At 29.4% G+C, this 17,230-nt stretch overlaps 1 protein-coding gene across 1 annotated transcript; it reads right to left on the bottom strand.

Annotated features, from left to right (window-relative positions):
* Positions 1 to 7,162: 7,162 nt before the first annotated feature.
* Positions 7,163 to 12,587, bottom strand: LOC118060743 (ras-related protein RABA1d). Its single transcript, XM_035074006.2, has 2 exons — positions 12,145 to 12,587; positions 7,163 to 7,846 (listed from the first exon to the last, which is right to left on the bottom strand). The coding sequence occupies exons 1-2, from the start codon at positions 12,363 to 12,365 to the stop codon at positions 7,411 to 7,413; spliced, it is 657 nt and encodes a 218-aa protein (XP_034929897.1). The 5' UTR covers positions 12,366 to 12,587; the 3' UTR covers positions 7,163 to 7,410.
* Between the last annotated feature and the right edge of the window lie 4,643 nt (positions 12,588 to 17,230).

Raw genomic sequence — 17,230 nt, 5'->3', positions numbered from 1 at the left:
TAACCATTTAATTCTCTAGTGGTCTTGATATTTCTGAGACTTGAACTGATAATTTTTAAAAAAATAAATTTAGAATTTAATTAGTTGTGTTACATCTTTTAAAAATTGTTATATTTTATTATTATGATTAGAGAAGATAGGTGTAAGAAAACATTTTTTTTTTATTTTGACTAAATTCTAGAACTCGTAGCGTGCCGACTATCTTTTTTATCAAGCTCGTGTATGTGGAAATATTGTATCATTTATGATTAGCATGGTGGAGAGTCGGACTTGTTGTAATTAAAGCTAATTAACACATATATTAACGCCAAGTTTCTCTCTAATTGAGTTTGAATGGATCATTTGCAATAGACTGATGCACCACACTAAAAACATTTCTTATAAATAGATATTATTTGAATTTGAATAATATGATTGATAATTTAAAATTGCACAACGCGCACTCACATACACATACTTTATTAGCAATCATTTGCTCACATGTTTACCGGAATTTCATGCATCATAAACCCATGATGGACTATAGTTAATCATGATGATAAAGAAAAGAGAAGGATAACATATATTTCTTAAAAAAAATTAATAGTGATTATTTCTTAACAAAAAAAATTATATAAAAATAATATATTTTTTTATTTTAAAAAAATATTTTTGACATCAGCATATCAAAATAATTTTAAAATACCAAAAATAATTAATTTAAAATAAAAAAAATTAAATTTCTTTAAAAATATTTTTAAAATATAAAAATAAATAAACCATATTAAATGAATAATATATATATATTTTGTTTTTTCCCTTATGATGTCTACAGCCAATTACTGCAAAATATGCGGGCACCTATCGTGGATCAATAATTAAGCTATCACTATTCAAGAGTAAAAGTAACTGAACATGCCATTTGCCATCATTCCTTTTGTTTCAAACGAAATCTTTGTACTTGGTTTTGGTTTTCAAAGTGGCATGGGGAGTAATTGGTGTCTAGAATAGTTATTGACATTGAAGTACTTTTGAAAAAACTAGAGATACCGAATCCATGAAACATATATTATATCAATTAATTTATTTCATCTAAAATACTAAGGTTTGTTTTTTTATTTTAAAAGCGATTCTGAAAAAAAATTAATTTTTATTTTTATTTTTTTCTTTACTTTAAATTAATGTTTTTTGGTGTTTTTATATCATTTTAATATACTGATGTCAAAAATATTTTTAAAAAATAAAAAAAAATCATTTTAATGCATTTCAGAGCAAAAAATACTTTGAAAAAATAACTTTTACTATACTCTCATACACTCCTTAAAGATTATAAGATATAGTTCATTCTCAACACTGTAGAGAAAATAAACAACAATGTTATGAATTGTGTACTTGATTCAAATAATGATTAATGACGAGTTCTAATTTTTTCCTTATATTTTAGTACTGTACAATCTTTTTAAAAAAAAATTAAAAGCTATCACTCTTTTACTATGCATCATGACATAGTTCATTATGTATTAAATTAACGAAATGATTGTTGAATATTAAAGCCTTGAAAAGAACATAATCAAAAGATTGATGAGAAAATACAATAATTGTATGAGAAATTACATTTCATGTCAAAAGAGCATGAAAGCAAAAATGAGTAATTCAGCTCGAAGTTATATTCCATTATAGCTTCATTAAATATTTTAATATAAAAACTAAGAGGTCAATAAAAAAAAAATAGAATTGTAGTAAATTATGATGGTATCCTACCTCATCCCAAAACAAATCATAAAAAAGAAGGAATTGGAAACCAATAGATTTAAAAGGGAGGGTACAATATGACCTTGCCAAAAGAAGAATTATCAATTTTTAAATGAGAAATCTAAGGTGTTGGTTGAGGAATTGTCAAAAGCTTGTTAAGTTAAACTTCACTTCTATACAATAATTGGTGGAGATAGCTTCATTATACCTAGAGGGAAAAACAAAGATATGGTATAGGGGATTCTTGTTTTGAGGAGAATATTTTGCCAGTTAGGAAGAATTTACTAAGGGACTTTGAATGAGATTTGGAATAGGGAGTATATAGTGGAGGAGTTCAATAAATTGGTGTAAGATAAAAATGTTGAAAAGTATGCAAAAAAATTAAAGGAACTTAAGTTTCTCACGAGTGCATTGATTCCATTATTACCTTAAGCCTACTACTTCTCAAGCTCCCTTAGTGGATTAAAAGATGACATAAATCCTATGCTTAAGATCCTTAAACTTATTACATAATACATGCTTTTAAGTAAGCTAAATGGTAGAAGAAATCAAATTATACGCTAGATAAGAAAGTTAAGATCCTTCAAAGAGCTAACCTTTTTTCTGTGCAAATTGAGCTTTATGTAATCTATCAACCTAATCTTTTAATCATTCTAAGATAAAACTAGTCTTTGGGCAAAAATATTAAGTTGAAACCTTACAAGAGCAAATAAAAAGGTTAGGTCGATATTTAAATGTGAAAATAAGTTTGTTCATGGGCATCAATATAATGAAAAAAGGTTGTATATGATATAAGGACTAGAGGAAGAAAATAAAGAGTTATTAAAAATATCTGAGGGGGAGAATTATGAGATCTTAGGAAATGATGATAAAGTGGATGAGCATGGTTTATCCTTAAACGTGTTAGTTGAGAATTATACTTATAACACCATTAAGATAAAAGGATGTTGTTATGGGAGGAATTTTATTATCTTGATTGATAGTAAAAGCACTTATAGCTTCGTAAATACTTAAGTAGTAAAAGTTGTTACAGCTATAATGATTTACCGTTCAACCACATGTCAGAACTTTTGATCATAAAATTCCATTGATTCCTAGATCTAAGTTAGTGAACATCAAGCCCTAAAAGAGTTCTTATGTACATTAAAAAAAAAAAGAGAGAGAGAGAGATAGAGAAACTAGTCAGAAAAATGCTACAAAATGGAGTAATACAACTTATAAGCCTTTCTAATACCACTTGTCAAGAAGAAAGATAACTCGAAGATTATGCATTGTTTATATATAACTTGACAACTTGCATTGTTCATCTAACTTACATTTGAAACACTTATGGGTGGTCTTGGATACTCTAAAGAAAAATTAGTTATTTGCTAAGAAGATAAAATGTTCATTTTGTTAAAAAAAAAATGGAATACTTAGGGCATATCATATCTATAGAGGAGGTAGAAACAAATCCTAAAAAAACTTAAACAATGAGGAATTGGCCAGTGTCTCATTTAGTTAAAGAGTTAGGATAATTCCTGCTACTTTCTGATTTATAGGAAACTCGTAAGAAAATTTAGGGTGATTAGTAAGTCACTCACTAAGATATCGAAGAATAATAATTTTAAGTAGAATGAAGAAGCATAAAAGGCTTTTAAAGAACTTAAAATAGCCTTGTGTGGAGTTTTAATGTTAGCTCTTTCAAATCTCAACATGAGCTTTGTATTGGAGACTGATACCATTGTTAATGAACTCGGAGCCATATTTAACTAGGAAGGAAGGCCTTTAGCTTATTTCAACAAAACTTTGAGTTCAAAGGCATCTTGGTTTATCCATTTATAAAAAAAAAAAAGTATATGGCCATTTTGATGAATATTGAGAAATGAAGGCATTATTTTGTACATGACCAATTTATCATTAAGACTAGTTATAAAAGTTTAAAGTTCTTGCTGGAACAAAAGATACACTTTAATCTAGAAGAAAGGCTTAAAAAAAGGGATTAAGATATATAATCTAGTATAGAAAATGAAAATAAAATATTATGGATTTTGTCTAGGAAAGTAAGCAACAAAGATTGCAATGCTATTAAAGAAGTTGAGGAAGGATGCATGACGATTATTTCTATAATCACATCAACATGTTATGATCAAGTTAATAAAACTATGAAGAAGATAATTAGTTTACAATGGATATTGATGAAATACTAATTAGTGAAAATAATTGGCCAGATTTTATTCTCATAGATGGGGTTTTAAGGTATAAAAAAAGGATTGTTGTTGACAATAATTAAAGGTTAAGAGAAAGGTTAGTTAGCCTAGCCCATGATTCACAAGTGGGACGACATGGAGGAGTACAAAACTCTCATAAAAGATTTAAAATGATGTTTTACTAGTCTTCTATGAAACCTTGGGTAAAGAAGTTTATGAAAGAGTGTTACGTATAAAAGCGAGCCGAAATGGATAGGGTGTCATATCCAGGGTTGCTTCAACCACTGCCAAGTTTTTAAGGAACTTGGAGGAACATAACTATAAATTTAATTAAAGGGTTACCAAAGTCAGGTCGAAGGAATGCAATGCTAGTCATTAGGGGTGATCAAAAAAACCGAAAAATCGATTAAACCAAAAAAACAAAAAGAACTGAACCGGAAAAAAAATTGAGTTAACCGATTGGAAAACAAAAAATAAATCCGGTTTGGTTCGATTTTGATTTCAAAAGTCTGAAACCAATTGAACTGAACTGGTTCGATTCCAAGTTTCAACCCCACTTCAAACCTAGGTATAAAAGGCTTATTGTTTTTTTTACTGAAACCCCATTATTTTACTTTTATTTTCTACCGTAGCCAACTCTCCCCTCCCTACTTGTCTGCTCACATTTCCCACATGCCCCCTTCCCTCCCCCCTCCTCTATCCTCCCTCCCTTCCCTTATCTCTCTAATTTCTTAGTTTTATGTGGTTAGAGATGGAAAAACCCAAGTATTTTTTTTTTCATTGCTTACTTGCTCATATTCATTGAGAAAAATAGATATTGGTTTTAAATGTGTTTTTTAATGGGTTTCTTGAATTGTTTGTGGATAGATAGAAGAATACTCCTAAAAATCTGCTTTGGTTTCCATAACTTGGATTAATGTTGAATTTCTCATCAATTTTGTGTGTCTGAACTCTGAAGGTGTTTGTTCATTGGACTCATAAAGGAAGAATAACTTGGTTTCAAGCAGGGAAAACATTTTCTTGTTACCTTTTGTCCTCTTCTACTAGTTTTCTGGTTGAAGTTTCACTTGAAATTTATTCATTTGTTTTTGTTATAGTTTGACAGTAAACTTTGTTTGAAATTCTCATTTGATTGTTGATAATTACCTAACATTCAGGAAAAAGTTGAGAAAAGGTTGAGGAATTGTCCAAATAATTTTCAAAGTTTAACATAGATTCTTAAGGACAAGAATCATATGAAAAAGGAGACATTGTTACAAATCAATAATAAATGAAAGAAATAAACATATATGAAGAATATATATTAAATAAACAATACATGAGGGAATAAGAAGAGAAGTAAAAGTCCTTATATTTCAACTTATTAAATGCCAAGAAGTTGCAGATAGTTAGAGGTACTTAGAAGCATGTGGTAGTTGTTAGTTAGTTAAAGAATAGAGTTAAAAGTAAGTTGGGTTGTTAGAAAGGTTATTTGATAGCTTTGAAACTGAACCTTAAAGTTAAGTAAGAAATAACATAATATATAAGTAATTCATTTACCACTCTATGTTTTCTATTTATACTTCTTTTAATTTTATTTTTTCTATTATATTGAGTTTACTAGCTTGTTGAGACGAGTGCTTTACATAGTCCAGATCCAAAGTTTTTCAAAAACAAATCAGGATCATGTATCTAAGGTCTCCGATGGTTAGGAATGATGATTGATATAATTGAGTTTTATTTTATTTTTTGTTTTTTTTATTTGATCGTAAGAACAAAAAGAAATTGTTTTCTATATGTCATTCTAAAAACAAGACAAGTGTTTAAAATTGATCATAATTTATGAACGGCTTAACCCAAAAACATAAAAAGCCATAAAAATATTATAAAAGACATGATAACCTAAAAAAAATGTATAAATTGATAAAATTATATAAAAAATAAACCTCATTAATAAGCCAGCAAGTTTCTAATGTTGTTGTTTAATATATTCTTCAGTCAAGTCCTTTTATTTAATTCAATAAAATAATTTTTTTTCATTTTAAATTTATCATTGAGCTATATAAAAAATATTAAATCAAAATTGTTTAAAATATTTTAAGAAATTAAAAGTTTTAAAAATACTCGACCATGGAAATTTTAAAATTAAAGATTTTAATTTTTTTAAAAAATAAAAGTATATTTTTATTTATCTTAATGCCCTTTTTAAAAAATAAATATATAAGTTATGCCAATTTGAATAAAAATAAGTGACATAAATCATAATTATTAAACCAGGCATGAGGCCGACATGAGTTAATCTAATAAAATAAAATAAAAATTATATTTGAGCTTTTACTATCCTACTCTGAAAAGTTTTAGAATAATAAATGTGGGTGCAAACTATAAAAAGAGTAATATAAGGCATGAAATGTAATATAGTTATCTCATATCAAAAAATCAAAAAACAATCCCTGTGAAAGTAGATTATAAATTAAAAATATATATATATAAGACATGAAGTATAATATTATTATCCTACATCAAAAGTTAAAAAACAATCATATGATGTATGCAATATATAGTTATCCCATATCAAGAAATTAAAAAACAATCCGCATAAATGTAAACTATAAAACATATATAAGGTTTGAAATATAATATAGTTATTTCACATCAAAAAAGTTAAAAAAAAAATTCATATAAATATAGACTATAAAAAAATATTAAACTAAGCACCATAAATTAATTATATATTTTTTAGGTTTATTAAAAAGTATATATATAAAAAATCAAATCTCAGGTCATAAGTCACCCGAGTTTAACCGAGACAATTGCATCTTAAGGTTTTTATGATTTGAAACTCAACTAAAACCTTGAATCACCCTGGTCTCGAGTCAACCAGTTAGGCTAAGCCCGGTGTTATAACAATCATATAAAATTTATTAAAAAATTAAATATTATACAATGATGTAATAAAAAAAAAAAAACATAAAGACTTCAATAATGATATAAAAACATATAAATCATCTACCCAACTTTTGCAAGGAAAACAAAAAACAATAGGATGAGCAACTCCTTGGGTGGCTCGTTCTTCAGAGGCTCAGGAAGTCTCATTAATTATATCAAATTCTTGATTAACTAACTTCAATCGTGTATTCGTTGACCGTAAGTTAGAGACTAGAGAGAGAGAGAGAGCATGTTAACCATGTTAACCAAGGAATGGCACGCAGTCCGATGGGAGGCTCGAGCAAATATTTAATAACAGGCAACTAAACAGATAATTTAATGCAAATATGAGCTCCATTAAATACCATTTTGAAAGCCATAAGTGTAACACTTCATTCCTAGTAAAGCTGTTCGTCAGCTAAAACAGAGGAGGAAAAACTTTTTAAGATCATAATAAAATCAATCCACCGACCTCCTAAGTTGGTATCTTTGAGAAAATTTTACACAATAATGGTGTACATAGAAACAGACGCAGCAAATCAAACCAGCCACATCTCAACAATGTAATAATCAGATTAGAATCCTAGCTTGAGCAGCACCCTACTCTCTTCATAGCAGAAACATCTTTACTAACATCGATTTTCTCGCCTTTGGATGGAACAGCTGAAGCAGCTGCCTCATCACCGGTCTCCATAGCTTTCTTGCTCACAATGCGATAGATCTGAGTAAGCACTTCAGCAAATGCACTGTCAACATTAGTAGCTTCCAAAGCAGATGTTTCCATGAAGTAGAGCGACTCCCTCTCAGCAAAGGATTTTCCATCCTCAGTTGAGACAGCCACAAGGTGGCGAAGATCTGATTTATTGCCAATGAGCATCACGACAATGTTAGGATCTGTATGATCCCTCAACTCCCTTAGCCACCTTTCAACATTTTCAAATGTTGAGTGCCGGGTAACATCATACACAAGAAGTGCACCCACTGCTCCCCGGTAGTAAGCACTAGTTATGGCACGGTACCTATAAACACAAATTGTAATTTCAGAGAACAACTAGGTGGAAGAAAGGGCAGTAGGTGATATGTAAGTATAGAATTGCAGAAGCAGAAGTCATTGCACCCCGTATAACCAGCCACTAAATAGGCTGGACATCTACGAGCTCCTAAGAGAGGCACAACAGCAAACATTTTCATGATAAATCTAAAGATTCAGTCTCATGAATCCCTCTGTTATGCATGGTTGTTCAAATCACAGATGTTAATCCTATAAAAGCGATCATTCTTTTTTCATATTGAAGGATTAATACTTAGCAACCAGTACCCAAAGACCAAGTAGTTCATTTGAAGGAAAAAAAGAAGGCAACGAAAAACATGAAATCATTAAACTATCAAGTCACATTCTGCCAAGTTGTTCCAGATCCAGGTCCACATCCACATGCTGTATGGTAATCAGTTCAAGGGAAACCAACTTAACACCAAATTTTGCACACCTTAAACTTGCTTTTTTAATAAAGATAAATCATCATACAATTTATATAACTTAATTGTTATAGTGGTGAATGGTTAAGAACCCAGTCAAAGATCCTCACAAATATTTTTAGTTTCCCTTTAACAACAGATTGATTTTGATTTTGATTTCATCACAGCATGGCCATGGTGTAAATAATGGCAGTAGATTGTAACTGAATTAAAAATGATGAAGCTTTAGTTAATCCTAGTCAAAGCTTGGTAAAATTTAAAACTTTCAGAAACAATATTTTTGCCATTTTTTTTAAAGCAAAAGTCCCATGTTGGAGATTACCTATACTCTTCCATTCTACTGTTGTATTTGCAATTTCTGGTACCACATTGTTACATGAAACACGCTACTATTCAATTCCAGGTGAAAAGGTGGTTCAAAATACCAAGCATAGACTATTCAATCTCAAACTTCTTGAGGTAGGTAGATGAAACGGTCCTTCAACATAAAATGATAGATTTATGCTAGATATTGTCTTATTTCTTGAATATTTAATGTTCTTCAACTTTTTTGATATGTTTGCAAGATCTATTAGTGCATGCTGCATGCTAATCTAGGCTTTGGTATACAAGTCTGTCTTTTTTTTATCTGTAAGCTCAGAAGTTAAATATCTTAGGATTTTGCATGCCTATTTTGAATCGCATGTTAAATTGAGCTTATATCCTTGCCTTTCTACTGTTTATAGCTATGGCTCTTGCCCTTTTAAACCCAAATAAGTTCATAATTAAGTGAAAGGTAATCTCCAAAATTAGATTTTTTTTAATGGAATTGAGCTTTAATAAATTTTTTTAATACTTTATTTTATATGACTAATGAAATTTAATGGCAAATTGTTATATTATTCTACTGATTTTCATGCTTAGATTATATATATATTTTTTTATCAATATCTGGATTTACAAGTTAGATTGACCTGTAAAATCTATGCACATTGCTAGGCATTGCAACACATGATTTTACAACACCATCCAAGTGAAATGTCAAAAGTTGACATCTACACATCAGCAAAATGCTAACGTAGACATTAGTCATGATGATATCATCAATAATGGCACAGCACAGTTGCATGCCCTCAATGTCATTCTAATCTTTCTATTCTATATGCTGCTATTGGATTTTTAGTTAAGTTGCAGAATGTACTCTCGAAAAAATTACACCCATATAAAATTGGTAGTAATGAGCTAAATATTTGGTTTTTTTTTGCTAATACTTGTTTAAAGAAATAAAAAAATCTAAGCTTAATTTAACATGTATCTAATAGGCACCCAAAATTCCTATATATGTCAGGTTCTATTCAAAAGTTTACAGAAGAAAAAAAATAAATGCATATCAACACTAATCTAAGCATCTAAGAGCTTAAAAGTGCAAAATTATAGAAAATGCAAACAGATCCATCAATATATTATAAAAACTATAATTAACAAGTTCAGAATTTTATCTTAAACATTCATGAAATGGTTGCGATGATTAAGTTTGAAGCAAAAGGTAGAACTTAACAATATCTAACTAATTCAGTTAGAAATTACCTTAAGATGAAAAACAGAGTAGGAGGGAGAAAAAGGAGCTACCTATGGGGGAAAAAACTTTATAAGAATAATATCCACAACTACTACTACCTAGACAGTATCTAAACAAGCAGCCAAGTTTCTGCCATAAACAGCCATTTTGTTTATCTGTTTTACCACAATTTTATCACATCACCATCCACTGCAACCACAATATTCACTGAGAAAAGATAATTGAATGCATGCAGTTTTCTAGCTTTAAAATGCAACCATTGTGTCAATATCACTGACACATAAGCACATGACAGCATACTACTTCACCATCCACTGCAACCACAATATTAACTGAAAAAAGATAATTGAATACATGCAGTTTTCTAGCTTTAAAATGCAACCATTTTGTCAATATCACTGACACATAAGCACATGACAGCATACTATTTCACCATCCACTGCAACCACAATATTAACTGAGAAAAGATAATTGAATACATGCAGTTTTCTAGCTTTAAAATGCAACCATTGTGTCAATATCACTGACACATAAGCATATGACAGCATACTATTTCAACCTCCACCTCTCTATCACTAATAGATTGCACAAAGGCATACAAGTGTGCTGCCCATGGATACAGTAAAAAGCTTTCAACTTTCTTTAAATAAAATGGCAATGATGTATATGTGATAAACAGAGTCACAAAACATCGAAGGACAGGACCCAAATGCCATGACATTGCATGAGCACTATATTTTGTCTCAGATCATCAATAAACAACATTGTTCATATAATTTTTTTATGTCCACCAACCAGATAGCTCATTTTGAAACTATATATATATATATAGATACAAGGCAGTCTGGGAAGCCAAATAATACATCCATCAAGGACAATTTGAACTTTGACATACTTCAACTGAGGTTTATCCACAAATTCAGATCAGTTTTATGCCAATTTATAAACAGACATGGATTATTGTGTTAAACCTCCCAAGCCACATATTCCACCCTTGGCTTCAAACTACTTGAAACATCATTTATTACTTTATCATCAGCATATATTTTCAAAACTGTCCTCCCATCCAAAGGAGTGTTGCACTTTTAGTTGAAAACAGTTACGTGATTAATCAAAATAATTTTTAGAATGTCATATTTTAGCATGTACCTCATTTTGAAAGTGAATAGATAAAATGGGTCATCACACAAAAGGATAGTTCACAGTGACGGAAGTAAACTTCAAAGAGCATGAGTTAGTTTATTTGTGGTTTGTTAGTGGTCATGAGGCAAGATGGTGCCTTAGACCTAAGAAAATCTTGAACACAGATCATGGGTTTCATCTCCGACAGACTGCACCAATAAACTAATTGGCATGTTTGGAAAGAAAGATTTTGAAGAAGCTGATGATGCAAATTGATGACGAGACATTAAAGGACAAATACATGGTTCGATCATGCATGACAAAGCACATGATAGTGATATGCAACAAAATGCATATTGACAACATCAGTGAAATGCACGCTGAAAGAACGTGACTGAAGAAAGTTGAAGTAGAACAAACAACGTAAACAAAGTCATGAAAACTATTACAGATTATATGCTCAATTAATCTGTAGCCTAAACCAACCAAAACTATCTTATATGCACTCAAACCTAGAGTAAAAAATTCAGAAACCTCCCTGACTGCAGCTCAAAATTTTAAATCTTCAATAAAATCAGTTTGCAATACAAAATGTGCAACAGCCACAACACGCCCAATCTAGCTTTTACAGTGACTAATACCAAGCAAGATTACAGAGACTAACTCCATTTCATTCCAACACATTCTCTAAACTTTTGGTATAAAATCAACATAACGCCTATAAAAGTTGCAGAATGTCAAGATCCACAAGTTCAGGTTGCGAATCTAAGTCCAAATCCATGAATAATCAAGATCATTGTCTTAAAAGCAAAGCAAAACTTCTTCACTAACAAATCTCCAACCTAAACTCACAAGATCCAAAACCCAATTCACTATTCCTTTCCTCACTTTTCACAGAAACACAAAAGCCTGCAAACCAAGACCCGGATCACAAAACAGTGAATTACTTCAAATGCACACACACAAAAATTCCATGAAACAATAATAATAATAATAATAAAAAACACATAAGAAATCGCAAAAAAAAACCACTAAACAACTTAAAAACACCCAGCATACCCAGATCACAAAATACAAGAAAGATAACAGGTAAAAGAAAGAAAACCCAGATCACAAAACCAACGAGAAACGCAAAAGAAGCAAGGAGGTTGGAAAACGGACCTTTCTTGGCCAGCAGTGTCCCAAATCTGGGCCTTGATGACCTTGCCATCAACATTCAAGCTGCGAGTAGCGAACTCAACACCAATAGTAGACTTAGACTCCAAACTGAATTCATTACGAGTGAATCTTGAAAGCAGATTGGACTTGCCCACACCTGAGTCACCAATAAGAACTACCTTAAACAGGTAATCATAGTCATCTTCAGCTCTGTATCCAGCCATTACTAATTGTCACACGCTACCTTTACTCTTCTTGCTTTGCTTCAAAGAAAGGAAGCTAGGAGAGATAGAGGGAGGGAGGGAGGGGGAGAGAGAGAAATGGTGGTGTTTTCTTTGGCTTTTCTATGAATCTATTGGTATTGTTGTGAGTTGGAAATGGGGGAGACTGCTGTCTCTCTGTCTCCTGTGCTTTTGCTGGGCTGGACTCCAAGTGAAAGTTGGAGAGAATGCCTATAATTTAACACAATTAATTAATTAGTATTTATGGTTTTGAGAAACGATGGTTTAATTTAATTCCTACGTTTATAACTTATTCATTTCTTTAATTTTTATTTATTTATTAAAAATAGAAAAGAGGAAATATAATTACGTAAAACTAGAAGATTGGTATCACAAGCTGCAAGTCGGACCAAAATGTTACTGAACATAAAAAAAATATTTAGACTGCAGAAAACTTTTAACTCAGCCTAGAGGGTTATCATTGTAACTTCTCAATCTGAATTCCAGTATAACTTTAATTTCAAGTTACATTATGAAAAAATTGTTCCCGTGTAATTCAATTGATTTGAAAGGTTTAAAAGTAGCTCAGATAATAGTAAAAATATCATTTGATTTTAAAAAAAATTTAAGATGTTATTTCTTTTATATTAAGATGATATAAAAACACCAAATAAACATCATTAGCACTTACACAAAATCAATCTTTTAACTCAAAATACTTTTAAATTGCTCCAAAAATATAAAATCAAATTGAAAAAAAAATCTCTCTTGATGCAAATCTAGTTTTGCAAGCTAGTTGAAGGTCTAAAAATACCTTTATGAAATTTCTCTTGTCTAATGAAACCAATTAACACTAAGAACATCTTTTTTTATTGTTAGAATGTGATAAAAAAATAGTTTTCTCTATCATTGTTGTAAAAGGACTGAAATATAAAAAAATAAATTTTTATACCAAAATAAAAATTCAAAAAAAATATAAAGATTGGAAAGGAAATCAATGAAAAATAGGTGGATGAAGAAGTGGTTTTTTTTGCATGAATTTAAAATTGACCATGGGATTTATCTTTGCTTTACACTTTAATCCTTTTTTGTTGAATTGTGTTCTTCTTGAACAAGTTTCAATATATTGGTCAATAAATTGGTTATAGAAAACTAAAACTGAAGAAAAACAAATATATGAGGATAATTTTTTTTTAAAAAAATAATAATAATTGATGTGAATTGTTACAGTGAAGTGAAATTATAATAGATAACTTTAGTCAAAAGATGATTTAATTATTTTAATAATATGGGGACTAATATTTTATTTTTGATAAACTAATTATAATTAACTCAACGGTTTCTTGAGATGGTGTGACTTAATGACTATAATAATTACCTTCTGTAAAAGGCTTTTAAGTGAGGGTTTTTTTAGTGTAGTAGTTTTGAATAATTAGTTTCCTTAACTATGGATGGTCCTTAAGAATTAAGGTGATGTTGTATAAAGAAAAGAGGGCAATATTTAAGATAATAGACTCAATTTTAATCCTTGTATGTCAACATGACACGATTTACCTGGTAGAAAGAAAGTGTATTCCTGTTTGTTTTTGCACTTTAAAAGTATTTTTAAAACAAATTAAAATTTTTTAATTTTTTTTTATTTTAAATTAATTTTTTTAATGTTTTCAGATTATTTTTATGTGTTAATATTAAAAATAATTTTTTTAAAAAAAAAATATTATTTTGATATATTTATAAGTAAAAAATATTTTTAAAAATAATTGCAATCACACTCTCAAACCAGTTTTAAAGAAGTAAAGGTATAAAAAAAATAATTTTTTTTATTGGTATCAACATAATCATGGTGTGTTAAGATAATAATAAATAAATAAAAAAAGAATGTTAGTCTGCCAATTCCACTTCACCATAAAATTAAACAAAAGTATTATACTGTACACTCAATAAGTTGAGGTTTTAACCACCTACTTCACTGTTTAATTCTTTTTTCATTCTATTTTATTTTTTTGATATTAGGTTTGTATTGGGTTTTTTTTACAACTTTATACTTAATTATTTAGTTGGTTTTGAATTAATTTTTATAATTAATTTTAATTTATTTTTCATAAGATTATTACAATCTTAAAATAAATGCCTTGATATTTAGTTTGTGTTTAATTTTGTGTCATTTATTTTTATTATTTTATAATTAAATAAAATGTAGTTTTAAAAAACAAAATTATCAAATTCATTAGAGTCCATGATTACAGTCACGAGTTTGATAGATTAAATAATAAAGTCTAAGTTGATCATATATGTTGTCGTCTTAATTTTTTTAAAAAATATTATCTTAATTTTTTTAAAAAACCAAGCCATACTTTTTACTTGTTGTCAGAGTTAATTTTAGACCGGTCAAGTTTAACTGTGTTACAGTTTGATTTTAAACTTGGATTATATAAGGTGTCAGATTAAAAGATTTTAAAATATACCTATTAGGCTTGATATAAAAAACATCATCAAATAGTTCTCTACAATGTAAATATTTTTTTTATATTTAAATATTCTTTTATCCAATCTAGTGGTAACGAAATGAAAAAAGTTTATGCTTTCGGAGCAAATTATATTTATCTCAGCTGCATCTAAGAACATCACTCAAAATTGTTCCTTCGTTTTCATGAAAAACGAAAAAATAATAATAATGCCATTTGAAATTTCGAATGTTATGTTAGACGAAAACCAAAATCAATTTTAAAAACATTTTTTGAAGTCATAGAAACTACTTTAGACAAAAATTAAAATAACTTTGATTTCCTTTTAAAAATATTTCAAGTTTCCAACACAGTTCAAATTAGATGGTTTTTTAGTTTAAATTTACATGCTTGAATGAAATTACGCAGACAAAATGTAAACATTGTTAAAATAAAACATATTTTAACATGAGTATTAAACTAAATTGGATTGGAGTTAACCTATATATAACATGGTTGATTAAGTGAGTTAAAGCGAGCAATTAACAACCTAGAAAAAACAGGATTTGATTTAAAACATTGCTAAAGTGATGATGTTTTAACATTATTTTTTAAATATTAAGAAGATGACATTTTAGATTGTTCAACTTAACCCGTTAAACATATAACCTAATAATTATTAGGTCTAACAACTTTATTATTTGAAATTGTTTTTTAATTATTTGTAGAACCTTGATAATAAAAATTGATATGCACTAGAAAATAATTAAATATTTGAAGAAAAACAAAAAACAAAACATTATGAAAGGTTCTACAAAAGATTACTTGCTAATATAAAAGAAAAAAAAGAAGGCTATGTTATTAGTAAAAAAAAGTAAAAATTGATTGATATTCAATATATATATATATATATATATATATATATAAACTCAAATAATTTTTTAATTAATATATTTAATGGACAGAAATTGAAATTCTAAGAAAAAATATTAAAAAAAATAAATTTGAAATAAATTAAGTATGTTGATCTGGGTGGGCCAACACACTTGACCCATAAAACAAAAAAGCCAACTTCATATACTAAACACATCTTTTTGAATTTTAAAAAGGCAAACAATATATCATCTACATATTCAAATATTGACAACATAAAGGTGGCTGAAAAAATTGAGTAATGTTTATTTCAATAAAAATATATATATATATATATATATATATATATATATATATATTTTAACTTCAAAACATTCTTAGAACTTCATTGAATATATTTCTCAGCCCGAAACATTCATAAATTGATTTCTCTTCTTTGGGTCCTGATTGGTGATTATGATTATTCCTCCCAATAAGAAAATTTTGGTGGGAAATTCTATTTGACTAGAGCAAGGAAGTTTAGGGCCTCTATAGACAAGTGTGATTTACTTGACTCAGGTTTTTATATATATATATATAAACAGTTCAGTTGTATTTCTATATTAGTGAGACTGGATAGAGCATCGTGTAATTCAGAATGCTGTTTCCTGAAGCTTATATCCATCACTTGATGCAGATACACTCTGATCATAATGCTTTTCTTCTCAGATATCATAGGTATTCCCCTCCCATGTCTGATGGACCCTTTCGGTTTCAGGCAGCGTATGGATCATGCATCAGGGTTTCACAAGGTTTTGAAGGATGTTTGAGTAATTACCACAGGTCCTATCTTTGATATCCCTTCTCAAATCAAGTCAACTACTCTTGAGTTTAATACTGATGTCTTTGGAAATATCTTCTGCAGGAAAAAGAGAGTGCTTGCGCTGATTGCAGGGACTCAATGTTCTATAGCTGCTTTTAATTCCTAGTTCTTATCCGAACTTGAGCATTCCTCTGTGAAAAAATATAATGATGTTCTTAGATAATAATCTATGTTCTGATATAAAAATCTAGAGTGCAATGGCTTTAGCATGGCGATAAGTGCGTCCGTTTCTTTCATGGTACCACCTTATGCAAAAGGCAGTATAATTGAATTGAAAGGCAGAGACATGGCGAGGTATTGAATTTCTACATCTCTCTTTTTTAGTACTGATGCCACTACTATTTCTTTCCCGCAGCTACAGGGGCATTCATGTCTTGCTCAGGATCTAGTTGAATGCCTCGTGAAACCTATTACTAAAGAAAGAGGTTTATCGAGCTATGAAATCCATGAAGTCTATACGGTTTTCAGCCTATCTTCTTTCAAAAGTAATGGCATATTGTGGGAGATTCGGTATTGAAGCTGGTTTATGTATTTTCTACTGGGTGTTCCACCTAAATTAGTGGAAACTTGTGTTGTTCTTATTTCCGAGGTGGATAATCCAGTGAACATGAAGCAAATCCGCCCTATCAGCCTCTGTAATGTATGTTATAAGGTTTTGACTGAAGTTTTAGAGTAGCGGCCTCGCCCTT

This window comes from Populus alba, chromosome 11, assembly GCF_005239225.2.
Source record: "Populus alba chromosome 11, ASM523922v2, whole genome shotgun sequence".
In the NCBI taxonomy this organism is placed as follows: Eukaryota; Viridiplantae; Streptophyta; class Magnoliopsida; order Malpighiales; family Salicaceae; genus Populus; species Populus alba.
This window is presented reverse-complemented; position numbering and strand designations above follow the sequence as displayed.

Coding starts and splice junctions, on each gene's coding strand:
- LOC118060743 (XM_035074006.2), bottom strand. CDS start 12,365: ATGGCTGGATACAGAGCTGAAGATGACTATGATTACCTGTTTAAGGTA. Junction 7,847..12,144: donor GACACTGCTGGCCAAGAAAG/GTCCGTTTTCCA, acceptor TTGTGTTTATAG/GTACCGTGCCATAACTAGTG.